A 20,566-nucleotide genomic window follows, 5' to 3' on the forward strand; every position below is an offset into this window, starting at 1 on the left:
GCTGTCCTGGACGGCGTGCCCGCGCCGCCACCAGCCATGGCAGGGCCCCGGGGCCTCCTCCTGCTCTGCCTCCTGGCCTTCTGCCTAGCAGGCTCCAGCTTCACCAGGGGGCAGAAGGTGAGTAGGAGCCAATGTGGGGGACTTGGTATCCAGGCCCGCTGGCCAGGGGTGGGAGCAGGGAGGAAAGTGTGCACAGATTGGGCACAGGTCTGGGGGACACACGGGGTGGCCGATACTTGTCTGATCTCTGAGCAAGACCAGAGGGCTGGGCTGTTGTGCCTACCTCCACAGGCTGAGAGGTCTCTGTCTAGCTGCCTCGGGTGGCAGGGGTGTGTTGGCCTGCCCTCCTATAACTGCGCCCCGCCTGCCAGCCTTGTGGTTTGGGCAGCCATCCCAGGGCTCCCCAGCCTGAAGTTGAGGGTACAGAGCCAGGCCCGTCCTCCTGCCCTCCCTGTCCAGACTGGGCCCTGGTCTCTCTGTGACCCTGTCCTGGGGACTGGAGATAAAATCACCCCAACCCTGGAGGGTTGTGGAACACACGTGTATGTGTGCCTGTGTTTGGCCCCAGGGGTAGAATGAGGTCTACTCAACCCTAGTCCCTTTGGGTAAGCAGCAGCCTACAAGAACACTCTCAAACTTAAGAGCTGCCTTTTATCAAATGCACAGCCCTGGGCACACCCGGCATTATCCCCTGGAATAGTTTTCGTGACCCCTGGGCAGTGGTCCTGTTCTCTGCCTGAGGGAGCTCAAGCTCAAGGATGATGGACATCCGCCTGTCCAACTCTGGAGCCATGCTCCCAACCACTGCCTGCGACTCCTCAGAGAAGGGGTCCCAGTGTGTGGCTGTCAGGTCCCATGTGCGCCAGCCACCTCACGGCTGTCCGTTTTCAGGTCTGCTCGAGCCCCGGAACAGGGACATTGTCCCCACTGGAGCTTCAGGAAGAGCGTCCCACCCTGAATGTGGAGATAGAGTTGCCCGGCTGGGGTCTGCCTACAGATGTGGGTTCCCTCCACCATGAGGCCACGTTCATCTGGTTCTTGGGGCAGCTGCTGCTGTCCCCATTATCGTTAGTGGGCAGGCTGAGATCCAGAGGAAGGACTTGTCTAGGACTCCACTGCCAGGCGGGGCCAGGTGGGGGCTGGGGCTGGGCCGGTTGGAGGCTGCAGGGGTGACTGATGGTGGAAGATCCCAGGATTCTAGGCTGCTCATTGCCACCTCCCCATGTTCTGGGGACAGGGGTCGATGAGGGGCCTCACGCTGGGAATTTTTCTATTGGAGACCTATGCTCTGACCACCTCTCAGTTGGTATCCTAGGACCGGGGCTTAGCCAACTTTGGCCAGGGCTGATGGTCCCTGGGGCTCCTGTAAATAGGGATGTGGCGATACTGGCCTTCTTTCACATCCTCAGTGACTCAGCCCTCCTGTAGCATGAGGCCCTCTCTAAATATTAGGAAACTGAGGCTCCAGGGGATAAGAATGACCTGTGGGTCACACAGCCAGTGAGGGGCAGAAGCAGGACTCAAACTTAGGCAGTAGAGGCAAGGAAGGCTTCCCGGAGGACGGGGAGTTTTAGTCCTTGTCCATTCAAAAAGCCTTTTGCTTAGTGTCTCCTCTGTGCTGGTGGTGGAGGAGCCTGTGGTCTCAAGCTGAGGTTTGGTGGGAGAAGGGTCTTGATCCAGGGCAGAGAAAGCAGTTGGGGGTTCACAGGAGTGGGGAGTTTGGGTTCTGGGCCCCAGGGCCCATCTTGGGGGAATTTCTCCCACCTTGCAACAGGCTTTACACCTTGTGTCTCCTCAACTTCCCCAGCAGCGTCTGTCGCTGTGGGAAGCAGATGTTGCAAACTCAGTTCTGGATCAGGACAGGGAGGGGGCAGCACTCAGGGCCTGGCTCAGGTGGTCCCGATGTGCCCAGGGAAGAGGGGAATCTGATTCAGCACCGGGCTGTGACTCAGAGGGACCAGCAGCGACACTGCTCTGGGGAGAATGGTGCCCCTTCCAGGCTGTAGGGCAGAGGGGCCTGGTGCCCGCGTCTGCTATACTCCCCACGGGAAGTATGATTCAGCGACTGACTTATCCACCCTTCACCATTTCACACAGATTTTTCCCCAATGCAACAGCCTGGGAGTGAGGTCCCCCATGGGCCACCTTCCTCCTGTGCTCACCTCCACACTCCAAATCCCACCGCCCTGCAAAGAGCAGAGTGTGCTCTCTCTCCCTCGAGCCCTTAGCCAGACCTGTTCATTCCTCTGAGAGCCAGTCCCCGGGCCAGTGGTGGCCACAATGGCAACTGGGCCCAGCTGGCCAGGTGGCCCTTAGGGGTGCCTTTGCCCTGAGCCAGCAGCTGGCCAGCCTTGGAGTTACCCAACTTCCTAGCCATTCCCTGGCTCAGCAAAGACTGAGCCCCAGGGTGAGGAATGAGACCACAACACTCAGCCCCACGGCTGGGCCTGAGGCCACTCTTGGCAACTTCCTTCTTTGCAGACCGCAGAAGCATGAGCGGAAAGGGCCAAATCACTGCAGCAGAGAGTGGCCCTCGGCCCCTCGTGTTCTCCTCCTAGAAAAAAGTATCAAGCTGCTGTTTCTCTTTTCCTCTTGCCTTGAGAGGCCTCACATCTATAACCTTCTAGGAAAGAGATGTTCTGGGCTCACTCTCTTTGCACCGCAGCATATTCAGCATTTTTTAGATTAGAATATTTTAGATTCTCTAGTCTGGGCCACAGGCCCCCAAATCCTCTCTTCCATCAACACACACTCTCCTATGGTCCTTTCTCCCACTTACAACCAAGGCTTAAGCTTCCATCCCTCCAGGGCATGGCACTGGTCTTGGGAATTTGTTGCCAAGGGTGGCCCCTTGGGATGGTAGACTGGCAGGGACTGTGGCAGACCAGGGAGTGGGACCACAGGGCTGGCTTTCTCAGCACCCAACATCCCACAGGGGATGGTCTCTTCCCGTACCCCCGCCCCGACCTTGGCTTTTGCTCTCTGTGCAGTCAGAAGACCCATTTAAAACAAACCAGCTGGCCTGGCCACTGGCCCCTCTCCTTGGTTGCTCTCTGCCTTGTCATGTTTGGTCACCCGCTCCTTCGCACTTCCTGGCTTTTGCCTCTCCCGTCCCCTCTACCAGGGGAACTACCCTGGCCAACTCTTAGGCATCTTTCAGCCCCAGCTCCGTTGTCCCCCCTCCCCTGGGAAGCCGCTTGGTCTTCGCGGCTCCCTCACGGGCAGCATTGCCCACCCGATGACAAGTTGTAGACATCTGGGTCAGGGCTCAGGGAACCCACGCAGACTCCCTGCACATCTGCTCACACGCCTGCCTCTTGGGTCTGAGGCTGGCTGTTGGGTCTCTATCCCCAGGGCAGCTGAGAGGGTCCTTTAGTGGCACAGTGGAGACACGCTCAGGGCAAAGTAATGACCAAAGGGGTTCTGCCTGTGCCTGGGAATTGAATTGCTGTGCTCTCCCAAACAGTGTCTGCTGTGGCATCTCACTTTTAAGTGAGAGGTGATAATGGACACTAGGTTGAAAGTCCCAGTTCTGGTCCCTGACAGACCCAGTCTCTGGGTGGTTTGGGGCCCAGGATTCAGTTTCTTCATCTGAATGGGCTAAGGCCTAAGAAAACGGCTGGGTTCTCATCACGTCAGGAGGTATAGACTCTGAGGCTTCTGGACATATGTTTGTGGCCCTGGACAGAAGTCGGCGGCTGTGGTATAGGAACACAGTGTGGCAGGGACAACCTGTGACAGGCAGGTTTCCCCATCTCTCACATTCTCCCCTGTCCTCACTGGAACAGGTGGGAAACCAAGGCCTGGAGAGAGATGCGAGGCCTTGCCTCGGTCAGAGCAGCACCAGGACTGGGTGCAGGGTCCAGGCCCCTCACTCCAAATTCCACTTGTTGCCCAGGTGCAGTCCAGACGCTGCGATGTGAAGACCAAGTTTGTCATGCACATACCCTGTACCATGTGCTCTGCCATCAGGAGGCGGATGTGCCCCCCAGGCTGGCTTCGGGAGATACCCGAGAAGATTTCACAGGACTGCCAGTACGGATCCCCACCTCCTTGCCCACTTCCAGGAGCATCCCGTGGGGTGGGGGAGGGCCACCCCTGGCAGGCTTGGGTGGTGAGAGCAGGGACTCACTTATCCCAACATGTCTGTTGGCCCCTCCAGTGGGGCAGAAATAGGGAGTAGAGAGGAGGTGGGGGCAGCTGGTATGTATTGAGCACCTACTACATGCCAGCCCCATGCTCAGCTCCAGACCAGGCAGAGGGAGGGGAGGTGGAGCCGGAGCATGGGAACCCAGTGTGGGGAGGCCATGCTGGGGGCTGGAGAGTGGGAGTCCCTCCTGTCACCCTGCCCAGTCACCCTGCCACCTTTGTGCCCAGCTACCAGGTGCAGCTGGGGGACTCTTTGATGTCCATGAGAGGCTGCAGCATGGAGTGCTGGAAGGATGTGGTGGAGAAGGCCTGCTGCCCTGGCTTCTGGGGGTCCCAGTGCTATGGTATGGGGTGGGGGCCCCAGCCTTGGGTTCCCCTGTCTGCAGCATCTGCTTGCATCTCCTTCCACTGGTTCAGTAAATGGACACTTAGCAAGTGCCAGCATAGTTTGGCTGCCTGGGGAAGGGGTCGGGGCCGGGGCTGCCCAGAGCTTCTGGGGTCAGGGGCGAATCATGAGTTCTTAGGGGCATAGCTGAGTTCCGACGGGGGGGGCTTCACAGAGTGTCCTGGGGGTGCTGAGACTCCGTGTAATGGCCGTGGGACCTGCCTGGATGGCATAGATGGGAACGGGACCTGCGTGTGCCAGGTAAGGGCCTGGTTGGACTGGGGTGGGGACAGGGGAGGGCTGTACTGACTTGCTGCAAATGTCTGCCAGGAAAACTTCAGTGGCTCTGCCTGCCAGGAGTGCCAAGACCCCAACCGGTTTGGGCCCAACTGCCAGTCAGGTGAGTACCGGCGGGGCAGGGGAGCAAGGGCCACAGCCTACCTAGTCCCCAGTCCCCAGCAGTCTCCCTCCCAGGCCCTCAGCCTGACACTCCACCTCCCAGGATATGAGCTTTGCCTCCTCATACCCCAGCCCCGTGCTACTCCCAGAGGCCTTCACCAGGCAGTGCCCCCTGGGCCCCCAGGCTAGGCCAGGAGTCTCCCTTGGGCTCCCATCACCCCTATAGTCCTGCATTACAGCCCTGTGTTCTTGAGATGGGGCCAGCTGAAGCCGAGTTCTAGAAATGGAGAGGGTAGGGACTTAATGTCCACGTGTGTCCCTGTGTGTCCCTCCCAGTGTGTGGCTGCGTACATGGCGTGTGCAGCCGAGGGCCGCTTGGAGATGGAAGCTGCCTGTGTTTTGCTGGATACACTGGAGCCCGCTGTGACCAAGGTGGGCAGGGATGCTGGGCAGGGGGGTGTGGCAGGTACTCAGTGGCCAGAGCAAGAGAGGCCAATAGGTAAGAGATGGGGCCTGAGCCTCAGTAGGACTACCCAAAGCCCAATTTCTTTCTAAGTAGGAGAGGCACACAACTGGTCAGGGGGAGGGAATGTCATCTGAGACCCACACTGCCCAGTGGCCCAGAGAGAGCAAGGCCCTGGCCAGAGTAGCACAGCAAACTGGGCAGAACACCTTCGCTCCTGTCTTCCTGTCCAACCTGGGGCTTTGAGCCACCACAGTACTCCCTACTCTTCACTCAGAGCTGCCAGTCTGCCAAGCCCTGAACTGTCCCCAGAACTCCCAGTGCTCTGCAGAGGCCCCCGCCTGCAGCTGCCTCCCGGGCCACACGCAGCAGGGCAGAGAATGCAGAGGTAAGTCTGCGACCTAGATGTCAGAGGCCCAAGCTCAGAATGACCAGGGGCTGGGGAGACATCCTTTAAAATTATTTTTAAATGTTTATTTATTTATTTTGGGAGAAAGAGAAAGAGAGAGAGCATGAGTACACACAAGCCCAGGAGGGGCAGAGAGAAAGAGAGAGGGAGAATCCAAAGCAGGTTCCACATAGGCAGCACAGAGCCAGATTGGAGGCTGAGTCTCACAACTGTGAGATCATGACCTGAGCCAAAATCAAGTATCGGACGCTTAACTGACTGAGCCACCCAGGAGCCCCCTTTTAAACCAGCAAGTACAATCTGGCCATTTAAGCAAGTATAGCTTGCCACCGAGAGAGGGCCTGTCTCCAAGTTCTAGATCAATTTGCTCACCTCACCTTTGGGCCGTCGCTGCAGACGTGATGGGGCTCCTGGGTGCTCAGCTCACGTGGGCTCTCTCTCTGCCCTGGCAGCCCCTAATCCCTGCCAGCCATCGCCCTGTTCCCCACTGGCCCAGTGCTCGGTGAGCCCCACGGGGCAGGCACAGTGTCGCTGCCCCAAGGACTACCACGGCGATGGGACGGTGTGTCTGCCCCATGACCCGTGCACCATCAACCATGGTGGCTGCCCCAGCAACTCCACCGTGTGTCTGTACCTGAGATCAGGCAAGGTGAGCCGAGTCTTGGGTCAGGCCTGTCCCATGGTCCGCCCACCCACACTGGCTACTGGACCCTAGGCACATCACAGACCTCTTGGGAGCCTCAGTTGCCCTTTTTGTAAAATGGGAAGAGGATGGCAGCCCTCTTCTCAGCTGGTGGGTGTGTGGGCTGAGCATAGCTTTGTGGGTGCAACAGATACCAGTGGTTATCATAGATGTGATGTCACCCTCCTTCCCCTGCCTGGTGGCCCAGGCCTCCTGCCAGTGTAAGCCAGGCTTGGTCAGCATCAACCACAATGCCTCTGCGGGCTGCTTTGCCTACTGCTTCCCTCACTCCTGCGACCGTTCAGCCACCTGTCAGGTGACCCCCGATGGGAAGACCAGGTAGGTACTAGGGCCACAGGGTGGGCACCAGGGGCAGAGCAGAGGGGGGTGGGCTGGGCAGGGACAAGTGTGCACGCATGTGCACACTCAGTTCAAGGGCCTTGAGGGGCAGGTGGGTGAGGGCCAGGCGGTGGGGACTGGCCATACCCCCTGCCCTGACCAGTTCTATCCGTGTCCCTAGCTGTGTGTGCAAGGAGGGCGAGGTAGGGGATGGGCGTGCCTGCTATGGACACCTGCTCCATGAGATACAGAAGGTCAGCCAGCTGGGTGTGGTGTTCCCGCGGCTGAGAGTCACCCTGGCCATGTTGGGTGTGTGACCCTTACCACCTCCCTGTGATCTCGTCCCTCATACCCCACATTCTTACTGGGGAGGGAGGGGCAGACCCTGCAAAGATGCCCTGTCTCTCTGCCCAAGAGCTGTGGAAGAAGAGTGGGCCGTTGTGTGGTGTGTGATCGGAGGTGGGAGCTAGCCACCCAAATCCTGATGCCTCTCTTCTACGCCAGACCAAGGCCCAGTGCCCCCTACCCAACTCTCCAAAACATAGGACTGACGCCTGAAGTTTTCCCAGATCTGTTGTGACACACCCTCTCCCGGCTTCTAGATCAGGGCTGCCACGAGATCCTCACCACGTCGGGCCCGTTCACGGTGCTGGTGCCATCCCTCTCGTCAGTCTTCTCCAGGACCATGAACGTGAGCCTCTTCCCCTCGAGGAGCTGGCTGCCAGCCCTTGCCTCCTCCCTGGACCCTGCCCCAGACTTTGGCATCCTGAGAGAGTCCCCATTCTACCCTCTGGGGAACTGAGGCCTGGGACGCCCCTTGTCCTCTCCATCGCTTGGGCAGGGTGGCATGATGACCACTGGCCACCACGGGCCCACTCAGCACCCCGGTCCCCTTGTGCCCACAGGCATCCATTGCCCGGCAGCTCTGCAAACAGCACATCATTGCGGGACAGCACATCCTGGAGGAACTGGGGACCCAGCAGACACGCAGGTGGTGGACACTGGATGGGCAGGAGATCACCGTCACTTTCAACCGCTTCGTGGTAAGGGGGGCTATCTCAGCCTGGACACCAGAGGTGTCACAGTTGGGGGATGCTGCCTGAGCAACGGTATGGAGGTGGAACAGAGCCTCAGAACAGGAGGCTGGCATGTGCCATATGAGCCAGAGGTCTCCTGTCTCAGCAGAAGTACACGTACAAGTACAAAGACCACCCCCAGCAAACAATCACCATCCAAAAAGCCAACTACCCGGCAGCCAATGGTGTCTTCCACTTGGTCACCGCTCTGCAGTGGCAGCCCCCACCAGAGCTCCCCGAGGACCCCAAGGTGAGACAGTGCCCTCCCCTCTCTCCACCACGTGCCACTGGGTGACCTCTGACTCCCACAGAGTTCAGAGACTGGCCAAGGGCAGTTCTGGGCAGGCCTGGAACAGAACTCCTTCCCCTCCTTCCCCTCTGAGGCCCAAGCAGCCTCACCCTTTTCCCTGGGGCTCTCATGCTTGTCCCTTGCTACAGAGAACCGTCGGCCAGATCCTTGCCTCTACTGAGGCCTTCAGCCGGTTTGAAACCATCCTGGAGGTGAGTTTGGGTGTATGATCCTAGCCTGTCTGATCTTTTGTCTTGGGACCCCTCATTACCGACAGGGATCTAGGGTTCTGGGGTAGTATGGGTCTTTGCCCGTGCCCCCATCCTCTAACCTACCCATCACCATCCTGAGGTTCTGTGTTAGCATGGACCCATTGCCATGGTCTCCCATTTACTCCTCGTGGGCGTTCCCTGCAGGCTGAGGGTGGCGGGGCCCAGGCCGACCTCAGAGGTGGAGGCAGAGCCTCCCTGAGCCTCCTTCTTGCTGCCACAGAACTGTGGGCTACCCTCCATCCTGGATGGACCTGGGCCATTCACAGTGTTTGTCCCAAGCAACGAGGCTGTGGACATGTTGCGTGATGGCCGGCTGATCTACCTCTTCACAGCGGTAAGCTCGGTGGGGTGAAGGGGCTGGGAAGACGGGGTACCGGGGCCCTCACCCTCCCCTACCAAGCCGTCTCTCTCCTTTCAGGGTCTGTCCAAACTACAGGAGCTGGTGAAGTACCACATCTACAGCCATGGCCAGGTGAGAGGCTCTTCTTTGGAAGGGTGACCAGCTTATACCTGTTGCTGGGCTTTTCGAGGTTTGTCTGTAGGTCCCGGCCTCCCTCGGAGCCCCTTTTCCTCTCCCCATCCATTTGGACTCTATAAGCACAGAAGAGAGTCTGGGGACCCAGGTGGAGGCTGTGAGTCACGCAGGACTGTGTGTGGCCTTACGATGTGGCTAATGCCCAGCCTGAGGCCACACTCTCCTCCACCCCAGCTGACCATTGAGAAGCTCATTTCCAAGGGTCGAGTCCTCACCTTGGCAAACCAGGTCCTGGCTGTGAATATCTCTGAGGAGGTGAGCTCTGCAAACAAAATCTGGGGTGAATGGATCAATGGAGGGGTTGGTGATGACTGGCTGGTTATGTGGTCCCTTTCAGCCCTGCCCTTATAGTCCGAGCCCCATGGAGCGCAGGCCCTGGTGGGGCTATGTGGGAGGCAGGCACACATCAAATTCTCCCAGGGTCCAACAGAGTGGGAGGGCTCCAAAGACATGGAGAGTGGGCACGAGGGTGGTGGGGTTGAGGGGGCCGTATTCCATGTGACTCCAGGCCCAGAGGCTAGAAACCACGTAGGCAGAAATGACATGGCACAGAGGCTGGAGCAGTTTTGCCAGAACAAGGGGCTCTGGAGAGCCAGGGAGAGGGGAGAGGAGATGGCCTGCAGGCTGGGCTGTAGGGGTGAAGGGGGCAGTGGGCCCAGGGGTCTGCCAGGCTGGAGAGGTTGCACACCAGGCTCCACCACAGGGGCGCATCCTGCTGGGACCCGAGGGGGTCCCACTACGGAGAGTGGACGTGCTGGCCGCCAATGGTGTGATCCACATGCTGGAGGGCATCCTGCTGCCCCCGACCATCCTGCCCATCCTGCCTAAGCACTGCAATGAGGAGCAGCACAAGATCGTGGCGGTGAGCACACGCCGCACGGCCCCAGCCTTCCTGGGGCCCCGGCACCGCCTGTTCTCCTCCAGTGGCCCTGGGGCTGGGGCCTGGGTACAGACCCCACAGATGTGCCGCCTCCCCCACACCAGGCCTCAGCCGTCCTGTTGCTGGTTCCTTCGGGATCACTCCGGCACCTTCTGGCCCTCCTGTCCCTCTGCCACAGTTCTCACACTCCCCCACCAAGCTCCTCCTTCTGCCCTGGCCCCCCTGTCGTTGACTCTCTCATACCTCGGGGCTTGGCTCCATGACACTTTCTTAGGGTCTGCTGTACAAATAAACTATGACTGACCACTCTCCTCCCACCCCCACCGGCCCTTCCCTACCCAGGGCTCCTGTGTGGACTGCCAAGCCCTGAACACCAGCACATGCCCCCCAAACAGTATGAAGCTGGTGAGTGTCCCTTGGCCGGGCCCTTGGGGCTGTTCAGTAAGACTTCCACCCTGGGTCAGGGTCAGGCGAAGGCGCTGTGAGGCTGGACCTGAAGGCTCAGGCCCTCTCGGCCCCACTGAGGGTGGGAGTGCTGGACTCAGCAGTCCCTGTATCGGAGCTGCCTGGTACACGGGGCCGGCTCAGACCCCACGCCTGCTGACCAGCTTTGCGCGGCCCACCCCAGGACATCTTCCCCAAGGAGTGTGTCTACACCCATGACCCTACTGGGCTCAACGTCCTGAAGAAAGGCTGTGCTCACTACTGCAACCAGACTATCCTGGTGAGCCTGGGGGTGGGGTGCTCACTGCCCAGTGAGCTGGAGCCTCCCCTCTGGGGCAGAGCAGGCTGCCTTCCTCAGAGAGCTGGGTTGCATCCCAGAGGGGCTTCACCCACCTGCTTGCTCTAGAGATGGGACCAGGGAGTGGCAGTAGCCCCCGATGGACCCTCAGACACACTTTTGTTTCTTACAGAAACCTGGCTGTTGCAAGGGGTTTTTTGGGCCTGACTGTATACAGTGTCCTGGGGGCTTCTCCAACCCCTGCTATGGCAAAGGCACCGTGAGTCCTCCACTGCCCTGGGGTCAGGGGTAGGAGTTGGCCAGTGACTCCCTGTGTGTCTGAGCCAAGCCTGCCTCTCTCTGGCCTCGGGTTTCTGAGATCTAGGCAGTGGGAGGTGGACCATGTTGTTTTTAGTATTTTAATTAGAAATAAAGAAGTCGACGGATTTGGGTACCTATTTTCATGAAGGCTGTTTGTCAGTGCTCGTTTTGTGTGCTCTGTTTCGCCATTTGGTAGCATCGAGGCTAGGGGAGACACCCTAAGGGTTGTGCGTTTCTAGGTTATACAGAGGTTATCCCTGAAGCCTCTAGGGCCGGGTGTCTTTTGGGGGGCCAGTTCTTTGACAGCATCAGTGGCTTGGTCTTTTCCAGGGGGAGGTCTTCAGGGGGGGAGCAGAAGCTCAGAGCCATCCCATAGAGGGAGAGAGTGTGGGGGGCGGGGGAGGACAGCCCCCACCCCGTGACTGGTCTCACTTCCTGCCCACCCCCAGTGCAGCGATGGGGTCCGGGGCAATGGGGCCTGCCTCTGCTTCCCGGACTACAAAGGCATCGCCTGCCACATCTGCTCCAACCCAAACAAGCATGGAGACCAGTGCCAGGAAGGTGGGTGGTCCTGGCCCAGGCTGCCTGCCAGGAAAAAAAGACTTGGGATGGGAGTTGGGGACTCCCAAGAAGGGGAATAGAGCCCCAGGAGGAAGAATGAAGGCCAGAGGGAGGAGGGGAGGATTTGAGGACAAAAATAGAAGTCTCCTTCACCCACGCCAGGACAGCAACTGTGGTTCAATCTAAAGCATGTGGGATTTAAGTCAGACACACAGAAGAACTTTCTGATGGTGCTATTGAGGCGGGGAAGCTAGAGTGGGGTGACTGAAAGCAATGAATGGCCCTGCTTGCATTTCTTCTGCCTGCCCACTGAGTCTGGGATGGCCTCTGATTTTGTGACCCTGAAGTCAAATCTATGCCAGCCACCCCATTCCCCGTCCCCAGCCAGCTCTGCCCCTGCCTCAGCTTTCCTGTTCCCATCTCCTCCCTGCAGACTGTGGCTGTGTCCATGGTCTCTGTGACAACCGTCCGGGCAGTGGGGGTGTGTGCCAGAGTGGCACGTGTGCTCCAGGCTTCAGCGGCCGCTTCTGCAATGAGTCCACTGTGCACTGTGGGCCCGCAGAACAGGCCCAGATCTGCCACCTGCACGCCCGCTGTGTTAGCCAGGGTGGTGTCACCAGGTGAGGAATCATGTTTCCTCTCTGTCTCATCCATGACCATGCATGTCAGTTTGTTTGGCCTCCGGCCTCTTCCAGAGGCTCACTGGAGGCCTCCTGTTCACCTGCCGCAGGTGTGTCTGTCTTGATGGCTTCGAGGGCGATGGCTTCTCCTGTACCCCCAGCAACCCCTGCTCCCACCCAGACCGTGGTGGCTGCTCAGAAAATGTCAGTCTCACTGTCTCTTTCCTGAAGCCCTGACAGGTGGGAGAGGGACTTCCTTTCCCTCAGCCCACTGCCCTGAAGATCTGAGTCGTTTGATTGTGGCTCTCACAGGCTGAGTGTGTCCCTGAGGCCCTGGGCAAACACCACTGCACATGCCACAAAGGCTGGAGCGGGGACGGCCGTGTCTGTGTGGCTATTGATGAGTGTGAGCTGGATGTGAGAGGTGGTTGTCACGCCGACGCCCTCTGCAGCTACGTGGGACCTGGGCAGGTGAGGCACAGCAAGCCTAGAGGCAGTAGAGTGGGGTGTGGGGTCTTGGTTCCAGGGGACTCTCACCACACCCCATCTGGCTCCAGGAACATCCACTCCCAAGAACTCCAGCTCAGGGTCTCAAACCTCAGACACAAGTGAGAATGCAGGGCTGGAAGGTTGAGTCATACAGTCTAGAAACAGCGGACGTGTGCTGGAGACGACATGAGGCCATGACAGTTTTTTTTTTTAATATTTTTATTTATTTCTAGGAGAGAGAGAGAGAGAGAGAGCATAAGCAGGGGAGGGTCAGAGAGAGAGGGAGACACAGACTTTGAAATAGGCTCCAGGCTCTGAGCTGGCAGTCAGCACAGAGCCCGACGCAGGGCTCGAACCCACGATCCGCGAGATCATGACCTAAGCAAAATTCGGACGCTTAACCGACTAAGCCACACAGGCGCCCCAAGGCCATGACAGTTTTAAGGGAAGGTGCATTCGACCACCAGTTCAAGGTTGCCTTTTTCCCAAATCAGAAGGCCGTGGCTCCCGTCCCTCGGGGACGAGGACTCTTGTAACTGAGTCCACGAGTCCTCTGTTCCACCTGGCCTCGGGGCCGCTGTCTCCTGGCCATGAGTTCACTCGTTCATTCACTGGTTTCCCACATAGCACCAGGTGTGTGTTACATGCTAGTCCCTGATCTAGACTTAGGAATCCAGTGCTGAGCAAAGCAGGGGGAGACTCCTGCCCAAAGAGACTGGCATCCCCAAATCTCTAGACTCATGGGAATCCAGCTGTGGAGCTTTGCAGCCTCAGACCCCAGCCACAGGGCCTGAGCATCTGCAGCTTTTCTTGTGAGGCACATCAGGCCCGTGAACCTGAAGACTGGGTGGCACTCAAGTGTCTAATACACCAATTGGGAGGTCAGGCCTGGCTGCCTCTGGGTCAATGTGTGTGTGCAGAGACTGTCCTGCCATGGCTGGGGTCACCTACCTGTGGGGTGTCCGTGACGAACACCCAACTGGCTGTGAGGGCTGGCACTACCCGCTCCACAAAGAGCTATACAATGTTAAAGTCCTGAACCGAGGACCAGAGTAAGGAGGTGGAGATGCCCCCAACTTGCAGACAAGGGCAGCTGAGATCTAGGGCATGTCACCAGTCACTCAGCTGCAGTGTGGACAAGCCCAAGACACAGGCATTCAGTGGGAAGGATCAGAGCAGGGGGCAGGGTCAGAGGTGAGTCTGTGCCGCCAGCCCTGGGGCCAGCCTTGCAGACACCTGCCTGCTCACCCTGTGCTGTCGCCCTCTCCCAGGCCTGAGGGCAGAGGGGTACCAGGTCCCCATGGATGCCTCCCTGCCAATGCCATCACTTCTGTGGACTCATCTCAAGAGCCAGCCTCCCCTCAGGGCCTCCGGCTCCTGATGTGGACCGTGGATGGGGCTGGGAGGAGCTCCATGGGTCTGAACAAGGATCCCCAGGGCATAGGGCCCATGGAGAGCTGGGGAGTGGAGGAGAGGGGTGGGTACCCCTGGTGAGATGAGGTCCTCTGCTTCTAACCTCTCCAGAGCCGGTGCACCTGCAAGCTGGGATTCGCAGGGGACGGCTATGTGTGCAGTCCTATTGACCCCTGCCGGGCAGGCAATGGTGGCTGCCATGACCTGGTGAGGGGGCGAGAGGGCCTGGAACCTGGGGGGAGGCTCTCTGGGTGTCCCTGTCTATGGCCAGGGTTGGAATCTTTCTAAGCCACAGATCTAAACCATGTCACCCCCTTGCCCACAGTAAAGAGCTTTCACTCATTCTTAAGGCCCCAGCCCCTGCCCTACCTCCTATCTCCACCCTTGACCCCCAACCCATTCCATGCTCCTGTGGCTGCTCCGAGCCCCTTGCTGTCTGGCTCCTGACTATTCTGACTATTCTAACACCACTGCACCTCTGCCCATGTATTCTGGAAGGCCTCCCAGTTAGCTCCTTTTTTTTTTTTTTTTTAAATGTTTTATTTATTTCTGAGAGAGAGAGAGAGAGTGTGAGCAGGGGAGGGTCAGAGAGAGGGAGACACAGAATCTGAAACAGGATCCGGGCTCTGAGCTGGCAGTCAGCAGAGAGTCCGACGCGGGGCTTGAACCCACGAACTGTGAGATCACGACCTGAGCCGAAGTCGAACGCTTAACCAACTGAGCCACCCAGGCGCCTCAGTTAGCTCCTCCTGCTCTCAGGGCAGGCCTCTCCTCCTGGATGCTCCCTCAGCCCTGGGGTTTCCCAGCCCATCTGTCATGATGATGTGGGGTCACTCATGTCAAATGCTCAGTGACCTTGGAGAGTATGGCCAGGCATACTGAATGCAACATGAATGCAAATTGGCTGGCTGGATAGGCAGATGGTGGGGCTGGGTAGCAAGACAGGCAGGCAGCAGAAAGAGAGGTGATAAGGGTAAACAGAGAGATGTAGGCTGGGGTGCTGTCCAGCTTGCCATCTGGGTACTGTCTCTTTGCCCCACCTCCACCCCAGGCCACCTGCCGAGCAGTAGGGGGAGGTCAGCGGGTCTGCACATGCCCCTCTGGCTATGGGGGTGACGGCTTCAGCTGCTACGGAGACATCTTCCGGGTGAGTAGGGTCCCTGTGTTTGGTGGTAGTGTGTGTGTGTGTGGGTCCTTTCATGCACCTCAGGTAGGAAGGGGCAGTGTTCAGGGTCCTGGTGAGGAGGGGGCTTGGGTTTGTCCCTAGACTGATGACCTCAGCTCTTTCCCCCCCTTAGGAGCTGGAGGCAAATGCCCACTTCTCTGTCTTCTACCAGTGGATCAAGGTAGGACAGGGCAGAATACTGGGGTTGGGGCTCAAATCCAGGAGTCCTCCTGGATGCAGAGGTACCACATAATGTCTCCAAGAGGTGGAGATGGGGGCAGGCCTGCAGGCTGGGAGCAAGCAATCTCAGGTGGCTGCCTTCATCACTCCCCTTGTCCCTCTGTCACCACACACACAGAGTGCTGGCATCACTCTTCCTACCAACAGTCAAGTCACAGCCCTGGTGCCCTCTGAGTCTGCCATCCGGAGGCTGAGCCCTGAGGACCAAGCCTTCTGGTTGCAGCCAAAGATGCTGCCTCACCTGGTCAGGTGGGCTGCCATGGCAGGAAGCTGGGGTGGGGAAGGGACTTCTGTGCAAGAACCTGCCCCTCCCCAGAGGTTTTCATTCTGACCTATGTGTACCTGTTGGGGTGGAGCCCAGTCCCAAGGATAGGTTACACTAACCTGGTTCCGTGTCCCACAGGGCCCATTTTCTCCAGGGTGCCCTCTCTGAGGAGGAGCTGGCCCGGCTGGGTGGGCAGGATGTGGCCACCCTGAGCCCCACCACACGCTGGGAGATTCACAACATCAGTGGGGTATTTGGTGAACTCTGGGCAGGAGAGGGGGTCGTGCGGAACGTGCGGGGGGTACTTCCCAGACAGGGGTCCCCATGATGAGATTGAGTTGACCTCTGCAGGGCCGGCAGAGGGCATACCCAGGACAGTGTCTTGGGACCAGTAGTGACTGGCCTGCCAGGGGCTGTCCGTCTTTGTCTGCATGTGCATACCTGTCCCTTTTGTGCATGGGTCCTGATATGGGTCTGTGTACCCATCTGGCAGGTTCTGAGGGTGTCTGGGCCAGGCTGGGGGCCACTGGGAGCTGCCTGGGTGCCCAGCAGAATCTCTGGGTGCTGTACCCACTCTTAAGTGTCCACCTGTGCCTCCCTGTGACTGAGCCCTGCTTGCTGCTTTCCAGAGGGTCTGGGTGCAGAATGCCAGCGTGGATGTGGCTGACCTCCTCGCCACCAATGGTGTCCTACATGTCCTCAGCCAGGTATGGCCGGAAGGGTGTGCCCGGGGAACATCCTGAGCTGAGGGGCACTGACGTACTGACCAGCCCCTATGCTCCATGGCAGGTCTTACTGCCTCCAAGAGGGGACATGCTGCATGGGCAGGGCTTGCTGCAGCAGCTAGACTCGGTGCCTGCCTTCCATCTCTTCCGGGAGCTGCTGAAGGTAAGGAACAGAGGAGAGAGGAGTGTGCCTGGTCGGAGCATCCTCCCCCAGGGCCTGGAGGGAGCTGGCTGGCCCCAGGGTCGGAACTGGGGAGGATTATGCTCATTGGTGACCCTGGCCCCCTGCCCTTAGCACCACAAGCTGGTGTCCCAGATTGAGGCCGCCACGGCCTACACCATCTTTGTGCCCACAAACCGCTCTCTGGAGGCCCAGGGCAACAGCAGCAGCCTGGTGAGGTCACTGGGATAGGGCCACTGAAGGGGGAGGGTGAAAACCTGGGTGAGCCTCTCATCCTATAACAAAGGGACAAGGTGGGTGGAATGTACTGTCCTGGGCACTTGGTAGTCCCTGGAGTCCCTGAGCTGCTTTCCTGCCAGGATGCAGACACAGTGCGACATCACGTGATCCTGGGAGAAGCCCTCTCCTCGGAATCCCTGCAGCGAGGGGGACACCGCAACTCTCTCCTGGGCCCTGCCCACTGGCTTGTCTTCTACAACCATAGCGGCCAGGTCTGCAGGGGTCGGGGGGTGGGAGCCTGTAACCTCCGCCCCAGAGACCACCCAGCCTGGAGACTCTCCCCGGAACCTGTTAGCCCCAAGGTGCGGGTGGTAGTGTGGGGGGTGGACTCAGTCTCCTACCACCCTCCTCAGCCTGAGGTCAACCACATGCCACTGGAAGGCCCTGTGCTGGAGGCCCCTGGCCGCTCACTGTTTGGCTTGTCGGGGGTCCTGAGCGTGGGTTCAAGCCGCTGCCTGCATAGCCACGCTGAGGCCCTGCGGGTGAGCGGCTGAGGCCGGTGGGGAGGATACCGGGGAGGGGAGGAGGGGGATTGTGGTTCAGAGGTGGGAGGTGCTGGCTGGCCTGGCTGGCACGGAGGGGCACTTGATCGGGGTGGGACAGGAAGGAAGGTGAGTTTGGGGGCCCCCCATCCCAGGACCACCTGAAAACTTGCCCTCCCTCCCCCCAGGAGAAATGTGTCAACTGTACCCGGAAATTCCGCTGCGCTCAGGGTTTTCAGCTGGAGGTGAGGATGGTCTCAGCACGGCTGTGTCTGAGCTTGGCCTGCTCTCCGCTCCCAAGGTGTCTGAGCCTACAGGGCCCAGTCGGCTCACCCAGGCCTGGGGAGTGGGACAGCAAGGGCTGCTTGACCTCCCTGGTAGAGGCTAGGAGGCCCAGGCCCAGGTCTGAGAGGAGGACCTCATTCACTTGCAGCCCTGAGTCCCGCCTGCTAATTTTCTGCTGTCCTGCTCTTCCATCTTACCCACTGATACCTATAGTCTGTGTCTCCCTGTTCACTGTCCTGCTCCTACCTGAGCCATGGGTTGAGCTCTCCTGCCTGCCCATTTCCAGAACACTCCCAGGAAGAGCTGCGTCTACCGATCTGGCTACTCGTTTTCCCGGGGCTGTTCTTACACGTGTGCCAAGAAGATCCAGGTGCCTTGCGGCATCCCCACCCCTAAGTCTAACCAGAAAGGGGGAGGTGGGAGTGCAGGCCCAGGGGAGGAACTTGGCCTAGATTTCAACGGCAGAGGCAGGACTGGGGCTAGGGTTGAGGCAGGGGGCAAGGGCCCAGAGGAAGGGCAAGGGGGAGAAGTCTAAGGTCAGTGGGACCAGTGTTTGTCTCCATGGCCATGCCCCAGGAGGTATGGGCGGGGAGAAGGGAAAAGGGGTTCAGCCTGGACACTGTCAACCAGGCCCCAGGGGCAGCTGCTAGGCCCAGCTCTGTCCCTCACTGTGAGAACCGGCACAGCCATCGCCTGCCCGAGGCTCTGTTTCCTCGCCCCTGCCATGAGGAGGGTTGTAGAAGGTAGCCTCCAACCCTGTGATTCCAGCTTGCTTCATTCTATGGCTTTGTGGCCTGTCCCCATCCCACCCCTCCAACATTTCCCATCACTCCCACTTCCCTCCCCCTACATCTGGCCTGTGCGGGGCCTCTCCCTACCCCCTCCCCACAGGTGCCTGACTGCTGCCCCGGCTTCTTCGGCACACTGTGTGAGCCGTGCCCCGGGGGGCTGGGTGGTGTGTGCTCGGGCCATGGGCAATGCCAGGACCAGCTCCTGGGCAGCGGGGAATGCCGCTGCCATGAGGGCTTCCATGGAACGGCATGTGAGATGTGTGAGCTGGGCCGCTACGGGCCCAACTGTGCTGGAGGTGAGCACTGGGGAGGGCGGAGGACAGCAGGCACAGGGACGGACCGGCAGGGACAAGACAAGAGCATTGGGTAACTCCTGCCCCCCCTCGTTCTGCTCCCAGTCTGCAGCTGTGCCCACGGGCTGTGCCAGGAGGGACTCCGAGGGGACGGGAGCTGTGTCTGTCATGTGGGCTGGCAGGGCCCCCGCTGTGACCAGAGTGAGTGGCCTTAAGGGGGATAGGTGGGTGACTCCTGGGGAAGTGGCTCCTGAGTCCAAATGACCAGAACCATCTTCTCAATCCCCTAGAGATCACCAGCCCTCCGTGCCCAAAGAAGTGCGATCCCAATGCCAAGTGAGTGAGCTCAGCCTGGGACAGGTGGGCAAGTGGGTCGGGGCGCTGGGGGCAAGGAGGGGCTGGGCAGGCAGAGGCTGAGCTGTCGCCACCCCTCCCAGCTGCATTCAGGACTCGGCTGCAGGCCCGGCCTGTGTCTGTGCTGCGGGGTACTCGGGCGACGGCATCCACTGTTCAGGTCCAGTCACACATGGGTGCTCCTGGCCCCCATTTCCCTGCAGAGCCCTCTCCGGTCCCTCTGAGTCTAGTTTTAACCCCAGTCCCACCTCAGGGCCTACCCTGCCCTCTGACCTTTTCCTTTCTCCCTCCCATGCCTTCCTCCCTCGTCCCCACTCTGTCCCTGTGCCAGCTCCTCACAGCTCTCTGGGATCATCTCCCCCTAGAGGTGGATCCTTGCGCCCGTGACCATGGAGGCTGCTCCCCTCACGCCAACTGCACCAAGGTGGCACCTGGGCAGCGGACATGCACCTGCCAGAATGGCTACACAGGAGACGGGGAGCTGTGCCAGGGTGAGGCTGGGACCCACACCCTGGGCATACGTGGGGCCAGGGCTCTGGCTTCAGTGTTGTGAGTCACACTACGAGAGGCTGAGGGGCCCACGGGGGCCCCTGAGAGCGTGGGGGTGAGTACCTGATTGCACAGATGAATGAAGGGCCTCCTCTCACCCCCGCATCTCTTCCCCCAGAAGTTAACAGCTGTCTCGTCCGCCACGGGGGCTGCCACATGCATGCTGAATGCATCCCCACAGGCCCCCAGCAGGTCAGCACAACAGAGGTGGACACTGGGGCTGTGCCATTCCCTTGTAGGGGGGGCCCCCTCAAACCAGGTGGGGCGCTCCTTCTGTCCAGGCTGCTGGCCTGCTCTTGGGTCCCAGCAGCCACACTGATTAGGATTTGGGACAGGTCTCCTGCAGCTGCCGTGAGGGTTACAGTGGGGATGGCATCCGGACCTGTGAGCTCCTGGACCCTTGCTCCCAGGTCAGGGCCCAGCCCCACCTCATTTCCTAGGGGAAGGGGACTGAGGCAGGAGCCAGCCCTCCTTGCCCCCCATCAGGGTCCCAAGGGCCTCTGAAGGGTAAGCTGCCCTCCCATAAGCTCCAGTCTGACTGATCAGTAGCAAACTGGGCTTTGGGGGTTGGACAGGGGTCTTCATGGCCCCTTACCATGGCTGGGGCAGAGGAGTCTGGGAGCCACTGACGCCTCTCTCTCTCTCCTGTCCCTGCCTCAGAGTAACGGAGGCTGCAGCCCCTATGCTGTGTGCAAAAGCACAGGGGACGGCCAGAGGACGTGCACCTGTGATGCAGCCCACACTGTGGGTGATGGCTTCACCTGCCGTGCCCGAGTTGGCCTGGTAATGGTGCCCAAGTTGGACCCCTGACCCAACCTTGGCTGTGCCTCCCCATTGGCCTCACCCATGATATCAAGACCCAAGATTGGATCCTGATCCTGGCCTTAACCACGACCCTGACCCCTGACTGTACTTGGGTCTGACCCAGCTATGATCCATGAAACTAATCCTAAC

The 20,566-nt window shown here is 59.5% G+C and overlaps 1 protein-coding gene across 2 annotated transcripts in view; it reads left to right on the forward strand.

The window, feature by feature from the left end:
• Positions 1-20,566, forward strand: part of STAB1 (stabilin 1) — a 26,826-nt gene continuing 6,260 nt past the window's right edge. The window contains exons 1-45 of one of the 2 annotated variants that reach the window (XM_039243610.1): positions 1-117; positions 3,899-4,035; positions 4,378-4,493; positions 4,710-4,795; positions 4,865-4,934; positions 5,270-5,365; positions 5,674-5,784; positions 6,258-6,454; positions 6,696-6,826; positions 7,008-7,135; positions 7,429-7,517; positions 7,732-7,869; positions 8,009-8,152; positions 8,341-8,403; positions 8,684-8,797; positions 8,882-8,935; positions 9,173-9,253; positions 9,702-9,860; positions 10,221-10,283; positions 10,507-10,602; positions 10,793-10,879; positions 11,370-11,481; positions 11,915-12,101; positions 12,212-12,305; positions 12,414-12,572; positions 14,115-14,210; positions 15,055-15,150; positions 15,302-15,349; positions 15,527-15,657; positions 15,812-15,923; positions 16,303-16,380; positions 16,463-16,561; positions 16,694-16,792; positions 16,939-17,070; positions 17,212-17,340; positions 17,529-17,585; positions 17,912-17,995; positions 18,517-18,712; positions 18,815-18,910; positions 19,000-19,045; positions 19,147-19,223; positions 19,429-19,554; positions 19,731-19,804; positions 19,948-20,022; positions 20,273-20,395. In XM_039243610.1, coding sequence (XP_039099541.1) covers positions 37-117; positions 3,899-4,035; positions 4,378-4,493; positions 4,710-4,795; positions 4,865-4,934; positions 5,270-5,365; positions 5,674-5,784; positions 6,258-6,454; positions 6,696-6,826; positions 7,008-7,135; positions 7,429-7,517; positions 7,732-7,869; positions 8,009-8,152; positions 8,341-8,403; positions 8,684-8,797; positions 8,882-8,935; positions 9,173-9,253; positions 9,702-9,860; positions 10,221-10,283; positions 10,507-10,602; positions 10,793-10,879; positions 11,370-11,481; positions 11,915-12,101; positions 12,212-12,305; positions 12,414-12,572; positions 14,115-14,210; positions 15,055-15,150; positions 15,302-15,349; positions 15,527-15,657; positions 15,812-15,923; positions 16,303-16,380; positions 16,463-16,561; positions 16,694-16,792; positions 16,939-17,070; positions 17,212-17,340; positions 17,529-17,585; positions 17,912-17,995; positions 18,517-18,712; positions 18,815-18,910; positions 19,000-19,045; positions 19,147-19,223; positions 19,429-19,554; positions 19,731-19,804; positions 19,948-20,022; positions 20,273-20,395 — 4,767 coding nt within the window. In that variant the 5' untranslated portion in view covers positions 1-36. The remainder of the gene's footprint in view (positions 118-3,898; positions 4,036-4,377; positions 4,494-4,709; positions 4,796-4,864; positions 4,935-5,269; positions 5,366-5,673; positions 5,785-6,257; positions 6,455-6,695; positions 6,827-7,007; positions 7,136-7,428; positions 7,518-7,731; positions 7,870-8,008; positions 8,153-8,340; positions 8,404-8,683; positions 8,798-8,881; positions 8,936-9,172; positions 9,254-9,701; positions 9,861-10,220; positions 10,284-10,506; positions 10,603-10,792; positions 10,880-11,369; positions 11,482-11,914; positions 12,102-12,211; positions 12,306-12,413; positions 12,573-14,114; positions 14,211-15,054; positions 15,151-15,301; positions 15,350-15,526; positions 15,658-15,811; positions 15,924-16,302; positions 16,381-16,462; positions 16,562-16,693; positions 16,793-16,938; positions 17,071-17,211; positions 17,341-17,528; positions 17,586-17,911; positions 17,996-18,516; positions 18,713-18,814; positions 18,911-18,999; positions 19,046-19,146; positions 19,224-19,428; positions 19,555-19,730; positions 19,805-19,947; positions 20,023-20,272; positions 20,396-20,566) is intronic. The other variant, XM_039243611.1, reaches the window with a different exon arrangement.

Source organism: Hyaena hyaena, unplaced genomic scaffold (assembly GCF_003009895.1).
Source record: "Hyaena hyaena isolate Hyena2069 unplaced genomic scaffold, ASM300989v1 scaffold_231, whole genome shotgun sequence".
In the NCBI taxonomy this organism is placed as follows: Eukaryota; Metazoa; Chordata; class Mammalia; order Carnivora; family Hyaenidae; genus Hyaena; species Hyaena hyaena.